Source organism: Bactrocera latifrons, unplaced genomic scaffold (genome assembly GCF_001853355.1).
Source record: "Bactrocera latifrons isolate USDA-ARS-PBARC rearing strain unplaced genomic scaffold, ASM185335v1 scaffold_188, whole genome shotgun sequence".
Classification (NCBI taxonomy): Eukaryota; Metazoa; Arthropoda; class Insecta; order Diptera; family Tephritidae; genus Bactrocera; species Bactrocera latifrons.
In genome coordinates this window covers 143052-153562 of record NW_017535385.1, presented here as the reverse complement: position 1 = coordinate 153562, position 10511 = coordinate 143052, and the positions used below count along the sequence as shown (strand labels likewise).

The following is a 10511-nucleotide window of genomic DNA, read 5'->3' as shown; positions in this document are numbered from 1 at the left end:
CGCTGCCGCAAATGGGAGACATCCGTGTACAACCGGCGTATACTATAAAGGACTCATCCTGAATAGGAAGCTTTCATGAAAGCCGAATAACAAAGAGGGACCAAAAAAGTTATCGATTGCTTCGAAGTGCTGTGAAGGAGCTATGGGCAAAAGTTGGGTTTTCTCATCGAAATTGGTTCTCTGCCCCACCATAGTCAGGTCCGTTATGTTCTATGGAGTCTTTATGTGGTAGAGGGCTCTAGAAAAGACCACCCCTGCAAGGACCTAGAGAGCGTTGCACTAAGGTTTACTTCAACCATGGTATTCTAAATGGTTTTCTAAACTGCGGTTTCAGCCATTAATGTAGCAGTAGATTTAGAGCGGCAGAGTCGCGATACTAGCCTTGAACTCATTGACAGTGCGTTCAGGGCTGGTCAAGCTATGCCTAACTTCACCATCAATAGCATCGAGTGTCTTTGTGATAAGACTGGTATAGGTGCCAGACCTAAGCAGAAATGCAGGAAATTGTAAAGCTGATGAGCTAACTAGAAAAAGCATCCTAGAACTGATATAAGTAGAATGGAAGCGGGTCGGAGCTCCCCTATCCTATTAGATAGACTTTCAGACACCCCACCGTACTAGCGGGAGTTGAAACCAAACGCATATGTAAATTCGTTTTGGCTACTAAGCATTTTGTTAATTTATGTGTTAGAACTAGAGACTTCTTCTTTTCTATAGCTTCATGACCGATCTTCGATCAGCCATCTAACCTAACCTAATCTATAGGGATTCTGGAACAGTTATTTCTTTATTTTGCCAATTATTTATTAAATGTCTATGAACCTTTGAGATACACTTATTTTTATTTTTGGCAGCGTATGGATACACACGCTGTAGCGACGCGACTTGTAGAGCATGGGTTGAAGGCAAAAAGAAACAACATTTCTTTCCCCTTACTTTTCCTCCCCAGTACTCACGAGTGTCTTGCATACATAAATGAGCAAGACTGATCATATACATACTTACATTAGCGTGCAGAACGCATTAATCCACAAGTATTTAAAGGCGAGCGATAAGTGATTTCATTATCAATTTAATTTTGCTTCACCACAGTAAAACACCAAACAAAAACCAACAATCAAAATGTTCAAATACGTAAGTACAAACTAACCATAATTTGTTTACTATGAATTTGTTTTGTAATAAATTGAGTTCTTCCTTGCAGTTCGCACTCGTTTTCGTCGCCCTCTTCGCCTTCGCCGCGGCCGAGCCCAAGCCTGCTGTGGTAGCAGCACCATTGGCCTACTCAGCTCCATTGGTCGCCTCCCCCTACGCCGCTGCCTATGCTGCCCCATATGCCGCTTACGCCGCCGCTCCTTATGCCGCCTACGCTTCACCCTACGCCGCCTACTCCGCTTACCCATACAGTGCCGCCTATGTGCTCCGCAAGTAAACGGAATGTGGCAAAAGATACCGTAATTTAAGGATAAAAAATTGAAAAAATAAGGCAAAGCCATAAACGATAAATAAGTCTTTCAAATTTTAATCGGAAAATAGGAAAAAGTAATTATGAGGGACAGCTGCGAGCCACTCAATGGAACTTAACTTCATCATTGATTTCTTATTCTTTCATTAGTTCGAAATTTAATAGTAAATGGGTTCTCAAGTCATTACAAAATTATAAATAAGATACTTGCAGTATATTGGAACTCATCCATGGATCGAATCTTGTTGGCCGTTGAAACAAATTCTAAGCTCTTGGCTAGCAAAACAAGACTCTTATCATACTCTGTAGTCAGGTAAAGTATTGGAAGTCTACTTCTTTATTTTTATTATTATTATAGCTATATTAATTATTGACATGAATGTTCTATATGAATGTTTGTTCTTAACATAAATTAAAAAAAAAAAAATCTCCTTCAACTAGTATAAGGGGTTACATGGGTTTCCTTGGGTAAAAAACCTACACTTATTCAACACTTTTATTTTCTAAAGAAAAAACTGAAATATTTTATTAAAATTTATTGTTACAAACATATATTATTAACAAAGCAATTTTAAAATTATTAGAAAAAAAATTGTAAGCTCGGTTATTGCGACACCATATCCGGTGACCCATCGGAAAAAAGATGCACCCGAATTTGCAGGATATCTCCTTCTCTCTATCTCATTTGAAAAAATACGTGTTTTTAGTTAAAACCTTAACTTAGAACGTGGATGAAGAGGAAAACTAAAACTTGGATTTTTTGTAGGCATTTTTACAAAGAAATGAAAATTTCATTAAAAATTGCATTTTAAAGACCGGCGTAAAATTTCATGAAGATCGGTTCAGTAGTTCTCGAGGAATCATGCCAATCGACTTCAAAACACAGTTTCGAGAAAACGCGTGTAAAGACCGCGTGCTTAGTCTAGCTAACCTCGAGCGCACAAGTTTTCAAGGATGTATCTCCGAAACTATCGATCGGATCAACTTAGGACAATATTCTAGAAGTGTTGTAGAATTTTATAAGGCAATGAAAAACAAAAACCGATTCTTTGAAACCCGTAAACCCATGTAACCACCCCATAAAGCAGAACACAAAGTAAACTAGAAAGGTTGACAGAGTTGTGTAAGTATCCTGGAAATTAACAAATAAGTGTCGAACCGACGTAATAACACTGCGATATGGCGGAGTAAATATTTTTCTCCATTAATTAAATACCTAATTTAGACTGAGCAGATGCTATGTGGATATAAATTAGAATATCTAAAATTTTTATTAAAATATGGTAGAATCTAATAAAATAAATTATGCTCTAAAAATGTAGTAACGCGTTTAGAATTTGATTCGAAAAGAGGGGTTCACTTAAATGGTTGGGGCCTGTGGTCTAGTTTCCATCAGAGCATAAATCAATCAGAACCCAAATAGACGTTTTAAGGCTCCAAATTCCGATAATTCTTCTATATTTCATTCTTACTTGCCTCGTTGCTTCTAGAACATAGTTTGTTTCCTTTAGACCATAAAATTCAATTGGTCTGAAGTTATGTATTTTTCATTAGCTCAAATTTTTTATTTGCCTACACATCTGTTTTTCTATAGTTATAAGAAGAGCAAAAATAGACCGTTATGTTGTAAAATGTAAAATATTTTTTTTTTTTTCATCTAAAGGGAATGCAAACATGTTCTTATTTTGCAAGTGGATTTTCTATGCTCTGTAAATGGCCAACTTAAATTGAAAACGTGAAAAAGAACATTAGAATAATAAAAGTTTGTGACTTCGTTTCCAAATTTTCAGTTTTATTTCATTATTTCAATAAGTTTGAGTCCAAATTTCTCCTATTCAATGCCAATCAATCTCATTTATTGTACAATCACAGTTCCAGAGTTCTACTGCTAGGTTCCGTTTACTTGCGGAGCACATAGGCGGCGCTGTATGGGTAAGCGGCGTAGGGTGAAACGTAGGCGGCATAAGGAGCGGCGGCGTAAGCGGCATATGGGGCAGCATAGGCAGCGGCGTAGGGGGAGGCGACCAATGGGGCGGAGTAGGCTAATGGTGCTGCGACCACAGCGGGCTTAGGCTCGGCAGCGGCGAAGGCGAAAAGCGCGACGAAAACGAGAGCGAACTGCAAAAGGAAGACAATTTTAAGTTAGAGGTGCTTTGTGGTAATCAATATGTAATCCGAATGCTTATGGAAGTGTGACTAAAGTTACTTACGTATTTGAACATCTTGTGTTTGGTTTGTGCTGTATTGTTGAGGAAACAAAACTGAACTGATAAACATATGACAATCGCTTGCGTTTATATACGCTTACCATTTGCCCGATGGTTCGTAGCTCGACATAATTATGCGTTCAAAGAGCTGACATTGGCAAAGTTTTGGGCATAACGTGCAGGGTTATGAACAATCAGCTGTGATGTCCAATGACACGCGCACTTGTACGCACATGTGTATGTTTCTTTATGAGTCCGATTTTGGAGGCGTTGAGCCACGCATTTTAATGCACACGTTTACGAGTACCAACTTGGGTGATAATAGACAACCCGAAATATAAGTGCACGACAATGAATTAAACTAATAAAACTACTAACTAAATTAAATATGTAAATAAGGCAAATGAAGCAATTGCGACCTTAGCGTTTCTTGTTTGTGTTATAATTATTGCGTGTATTTGTAATGAAGTTCTTGTTGACATTTTTAGCACACATTTTGGCCTGCGTCAATTGTGTGGTAATTGGACTTAACGCCAAGCATGTGTTGTTTTTGCTGTCAAGTACTTGCATTAGCACTAATAATTAAAGGCCATCTTGCCACACACGTATTGGAGGGGAGCGGTGGGCATAAAGCCGCCTCGGGCTGAAATAAAGCAAAATTGCCCGAAAATGCACAAAAGCACAAATGCCAACAAAAGCTGAATAACAGCTGCCACAACAGCCGTCATTTAGCGGGGAGCGTGCGGGGGCGTTTCAAATGACCTGCTGCCTCCAAGCGCGGCGACGCTTCCTGCATACCAAATGAAGCGCTCGCGGTGATACGGTTATCGATAGTCTGCGTGCCCATCGTCATTGAGACGTCATGTCCGCAGTTATTTAGTACACAGCTAATGCAATATTTGCTTACTCACACGCACGCACACATGCATATACATACCTGTATATAGCATATTTATGAAGTGTATTTTATTGGCGTTCTTGATTACATGCCATATATTGGTAGACGAAAAAGTCTTTTCGTATTTCTAATCAAAATTAGAGCAGGCGGCGTCTCGCTGGAGACATTATTCCATCAGTGTAAATCGAAACTTCCAGAACGGGAGCGAGCGAACCATGGTTGTGCTACTCGAGCTTATACAGCCTCGTCTCCGAAAACTTCAAAAATTTCATTGGTGGCTTGCGCGGCAGTCTTCCCTTTTTTATACAAAAATTTAAAAATAATGCGAATTTCTCATTATTTCAATTAATTTTCACTCATTTTTGAACAACTGTAATATTTTTCAACTTCCCCGAATTTATTGCTATTTTTTGGTTAAATGAAGCTCACCTTCCCAACAATAGATGGTATGACACAATGTGATTGGTAGCTCTGCAGATATACGCCTGCAACGACATCTATTGACAAAACACGAAACGACTTTTTCGACTACTCAATACCCAATTTTTCAGCAAAATAAAGTATATTGATTTATGATTGAATAAACGATTATATGATTTATTTTCACTGAAATTAAAACACAACAATCTGGAGATACGCTATTTTCTATCCCAACATATCAAAATATCTTATTTCCTCGTCGCGGTTTTCTTCTTGGTAGTAGATCCAGGGGATAAATGTTCCATATTCCACTTCGATATGAAATGTCAGTATGGTTTGTACCATTGGAGGCGTCGACAGCTATTTGTATCAAAATGAATCCCACTATTTCCAAAATTGAATTTACAACATTATTTTCGTACCTATGGACACTTTTCGCAAATTATCAGGAAAATATATACGATCCCTATCAAATGTATCACTTGCACACACCTTCAGTAAACTCAAAATGATTAAATGCGTCAAATTCATTTTGTTGCACCTTTTTCCCTCGTCTTAATTTTGAGCCAAATCAGAATATTCTGCGACTTTGTTGAGTTCCGTATGGAGCAGCTGCTTTTGTTTAAATAAACATTTCAAAATATCTGCAAATTCTTACACGCGCACTTTCACGCCAAGGAGCCGATACACTCTCTCTCTGTTCTGACTGCAAATGCAGCGGAATGAAACAGCAATGAATTTCTGTTGCTCCGAGAAGAAGAGAAGAATCTGCTGTGAAAATAGTAAAATCTGTAGTTAAGACTATTTTTTGAATAAAATATCTGCGCGAAGTGGGAAATAAATTATTGTCCAAGACAATCCCAACAATTATAAGGTATTCAAACTGACCGTTTTATACTTTGGGGTTTCATATAGTCTCATAAAGATTTCGTATATTTTTTAAACAAGTCTAGAAATCTATGATTTTACTATGCGCTGCGACAAGTTGTGAGTCCCCTAACTGTAAAAAATGCTCCTGTGAAGGGTATTGTCGCTCCGATGTAAGTAATGCTAATGTTTGTTTTTATTTATATATCTTTCATTCATAACTTGCTTGGAAGAAGTAAATTGTAAATTCTCTTTAGGTTGGAGCAGAATACGAAAGGTCATTGGACAGATTTTTTTCATGCGATGTTTTTTTAAAATAATTGTACGAAATATGCCTAGAAGATATATCCATTAAAGCTCAATGCAACGAGTAAGCAAGGGCTAAGTTTGGATATAACCGAACTTTTGGAGGTTGCAAGGATTAAAGCCAGGGAAGTAGCTTCAAGTACATAAGACCTGTTAGTTATATGGGATCTAGGGCGAGTTTTCACCCGATTTCATTGATTCTTACCACAAATGTGCACCGTTATAAGAAAAACACGCTCTCTCAATTTTATTCAGATAACTCACATATTGGCCGCTTGATGAAGTGTAAAGTCACCCGAAGTTCGAAAATCTTTATATTAGGTATTTGGTTGCTCAGTGGAGTATTGACCTCGTCCAATCCATTTGTAGCACACAGGCATACTACAATCAGGAAAGGAATTTCAATTGTAAATCTGACACATTGACCGATATTTTCGATCAAAAGTCAGCTATAGATACTGTGGTCCACATATACGGTACCTAGGGGCTTGAACAGTTTTTGTTGGATTTGGAGAATTTTGGGCCATAAGATGGCATATTTGTACAGAAGAAAATCAAATAAAATTGTGTTATATGAAAAAGAGGCATGGCTGTTGCGATTTCGCCATACATTTTATTATATGGTTAGTGAGCGTTATTTAATTTTTTGGTAGGAGTTCTCATAATATTTGCGCTAGGTGAATTTGGTTATTGTAGCTTAGGTGGCTTAAGAGATATACACATTAAGCTTATTAGAGGGCGGCCATGCCCACTTTTTTAAATTTTAACCACACGTGTCGCCTACTGCAATCCTCTGTGCCAAGTTACAGTTCTATATCTTAATTTAGAGCTTAGTTATGACACTTTATAGGGTTTTGGTTAATGGCGTTTTGTGGGCGTGGCAGTGGTCTGACTACGCGAATCTATGAACTTGTACTTGGTTTTTGTCAAGGAACGCGCATACCAGGCTCCATTAAGATATCTTAATTTTTTCTGAAGTTACCGTTTGCACAGACAGACGGGCGGACAGACAACCACCGGAATTTTTCATCACCGAGATCTCTTATATACCTATATATGTATGTATATATTTATAACACTATATCTATCTCAATTAGTTTTAGATGATACGTACAACCATTAGGTGAACAAAACTATTATGCTCTGTGGCAACATGTTGCAAGAGTATAAAGAGTGTTGTTTTTCTTAGGTAAGTTTTACATACGCCTATGTATTCTGAGCATGTCTTTCCATGTAGTTTGTTTGCAACATACACCCTCTTTCAAATACACACATTCACACTTGAGTATTTTAATACAAGGTGTCAATTTACGACCTTCAGGCCTTCAAGTGTTTAGTACAAAGCGATTAAATATTCATTGCAAAGAAAATAAATAAAAATCAAAAGTCGCCAACAAGTTGACTTCCCCGTCGAATTGTATTTAAAGGCGAGCAATAAACGAATTTGGCATCAGTTAAATTTTGCTTCACCACAGTAAAACACCAAACAAAAACCAACAATCAAAATGTTCAAATACGTAAGTACAAACTAACCATAATTTGTTCATTATGAATTTGTTTTGTAATAAAATGAGTTCTTCCTTGCAGTTCGCTCTCGTTTTCGTCGCGCTCTTCGCCTTCGCCGCTGCCGAGCCCAAGCCCGCTGTGGTAGCAGCACCAYTGGCCTACTCAGCTCCATTGGTCGCCTCCCCCTAYGCCGCTGCCTAYGCTGCCCCATATGCSGCTTACGCCGCCGCTCCYTATGCCGCCTACGCTTCACCCTACGCCGCTTACCCTTACAGCGCCGCCTATGTGCTCCGCAAGTAAACGGAATGTAGCGACTGACCTGTGATAGCATCGAATTGGACTTCATTGCCAACGAATTAAAAGTACAGAAAATAAATTTTCCAAACAAGCAACAATAAAACAGAATTAAAACGAAATCTTCTATTTCTATATTTTATTGGTACTTCCTGGGTTATTTTGTTTTTTTCTTTTTAAAACGCAAACACTTGAAATTGTCTTGAAATAGTGAAATATGAAAAGATTTTCCTAAGGACATTACAGTAAATTTTTTTCTATAAAGTCGAGTATGCGGAAAATTTTCTACGTAAAATGTTTTCTCTTTCTGAACAAATTGCCAAAGGTACTATGGGTCAAAACCCGGTTTTAAGCCAGCGATCCGGCAAATGATCTATAAAATGTAGAAATTCACCTACTTTTTTAATCATATCATTCAGATAACTCAAAAACGGACTAAGAAATTTTTCCGATCCCTAAAAAGCTTCGCCTTACAAATCGCTTACCTAAAACCAGTTTTATTTCTATACTCTCTTAGTCAAAGTTGTTCAGAATGACCCTTAGAAAACTTCTAGCATATGCGATTTCTCCGATTTTTGCCTCTTTGTACGTCGGAACGCTCTAATGTATCATATATACTCTTTAGAAACATGTCTTATGACTTGAAATAATCTGAAAATTGTTCTAAAGGTTTTAGAAACACACAGTAGTCTATTGGTATCAATTTATTTCTACTAATTTCCAACTTTCGAACCCTATATTATAGCATTGCTGCTTGCGAGTTAGAAATTCTTACAGATTTACTCGAGCATTATCTAAAAAATGCGGTCATTTTGCAATTTGCAGAAAGCAGGAAGAGCAAACAAAATCGAAAATCCCTAAATGAGTAGCAACACACATAAACGCTTGCTGTTGCGCTTTGTCAATGTTGGTCCATGCCTTTAAGCACTGCAACATTTCTTGCATTCTTAATGAATCTCTGTCGATGACACGGCTGCCAAAAGTTGGCAGCGACCACTACCGTGCCAGCAATACCTTTTGTTGTATGTATTTCTCTCCCTCACCATAGAATATGTCTATATGCTCTCCTAACCTTATGAGAGGAATATGTGCCAAGCTTATTACAATGTCCACTATACATATGTATAATACTTTTACCTACACTTTTTAATATAGGCCTACTGATTTGTACTAGAGGTAAGCTTTTTATGCCATGAGCTTTCAGTCGTCCAGAAAACTAGAAATAACTAGGAATTTATCTCACGAGATCAAGAGCTCTGATTGAGAGTCAAGAAGGTCATGACCTCATTAGCAGCAACATCAAGCTACTACCATATTAAACTTGTCTGGGAGCTTGACCACAGCGGATTCGTTGATAATTGTGAAACCGTTTGGTCAGCAACCAGCAGTTGTGGGGCTTGCGAAACCCTTATGCCTCAGAGTGGAACGTAAAAGGTCCATTGAACAACTAGTCTTCAGTAGAGGGTCACATATTTCATTGGCACTCACAAGGTGAGAGTAAGGATTTTGTAAGATGTAACTTGTTAAAGTTTCAATGAGAAAGCTGAGGTGGAAACATCTAGACTCTTTCTTATCGTCATTTTGTATGACAGCTACAAATGTTATATAGCGGTACGATGTCGGCGGTTTCGACAGATGAGGCAGCTTTTTAGCGAGTAAAGGGCATGTGCAATATTTGTCGACAGATGGCGAAACTGACTCTGCTCGTCCGCCTGACCATTTATATACAGTATATACCATAGAAGATCTACAAATTTTCTTTCTGGGGATTACAAACTTCGAGGCGAACTTAATACAGGATATATATACTAGAGAATAAGTATCACTGTGCCATCCATAATATAAAAATTAAACACTTCATACAAAATGAACTTTCACAGGTCTTAAATACAGTTCTTTATCACAATACTTTTCATTAAATAAATATTAATGATTTAAGACTATTCTTTGACTACGTAGGTATCTCATAGCATATGTAATTTTTTTTTTTTCAAATTGTAGAAGAGAAATAATTGATAAGTATTTCTGCCTAAAAGAGCATGCTTGATTTCATATGATATACTGTACATATATATATACAGCTATAAGTATGTATATATATGTGAGTAAACACACATTTTAAGCGATTATTTTAATGGAAGTGGTCAATTTGCGGCCTTCTACGTGCTTAGCCAAAAATTGTCGAAATAAAAACCAAAAAAACACAAAACAAAAACTCAAAAACTTCTCGGCCAATAAAATCGCAATAACAAACTAATTGTATTCGTATATAAAGACGGATAATCAACGAATTTGTCATCAGTAAAATTGTGCTCCACAACAGTAGAACAACTACCAAACAATCAAAATGTTCAAATACGTAAGTACAAACTAACCATAATTTGTTTATTATGAATTTGTTTTGTAATAAAATGAGTTCTTCCTTGCAGTTCGCTCTCGTTTTCGTCGCCCTCTTCGCCTTCGCCGCTGCCGAGCCCAAGCCCGCTGTGGTAGCAGCACCAYTGGCCTACTCAGCTCCATTGGTCGCCTCCCCCTACGCCGCTGCCTA

The 10511-nt window shown here is 37.7% G+C and overlaps 3 protein-coding genes across 3 annotated transcripts; 2 read left to right on the top strand and 1 right to left on the bottom strand.

Annotated features, from left to right (window-relative positions):
- The first annotated feature begins 1103 nt into the window (after positions 1-1103).
- LOC108967423 (cuticle protein 16.5-like) lies at positions 1104-1489 on the top strand. The gene is made up of 2 exons (XM_018930816.1): positions 1104-1134; positions 1205-1489. The coding sequence occupies exons 1-2, from the start codon at positions 1123-1125 to the stop codon at positions 1430-1432; spliced, it is 240 nt and encodes a 79-aa protein (XP_018786361.1). The 5' UTR covers positions 1104-1122; the 3' UTR covers positions 1433-1489.
- Positions 1490-3236: 1747 nt separating this feature from the next.
- Positions 3237-3763, bottom strand: LOC108967425 (cuticle protein 16.5-like). Its single transcript, XM_018930819.1, has 2 exons — positions 3676-3763; positions 3237-3583 (listed from the first exon to the last, which is right to left on the bottom strand). The coding sequence occupies exons 1-2, from the start codon at positions 3685-3687 to the stop codon at positions 3365-3367; spliced, it is 231 nt and encodes a 76-aa protein (XP_018786364.1). The 5' UTR covers positions 3688-3763; the 3' UTR covers positions 3237-3364.
- Positions 3764-7616: 3853 nt separating this feature from the next.
- LOC108967426 (cuticle protein 16.5-like) lies at positions 7617-8085 on the top strand. Its single transcript, XM_018930820.1, has 2 exons — positions 7617-7680; positions 7751-8085. Exons 1-2 carry the CDS (start codon positions 7669-7671, stop codon positions 7967-7969), a joined length of 231 nt encoding a protein of 76 aa, XP_018786365.1. The 5' UTR covers positions 7617-7668; the 3' UTR covers positions 7970-8085.
- The last annotated feature ends 2426 nt before the right edge of the window (positions 8086-10511 follow it).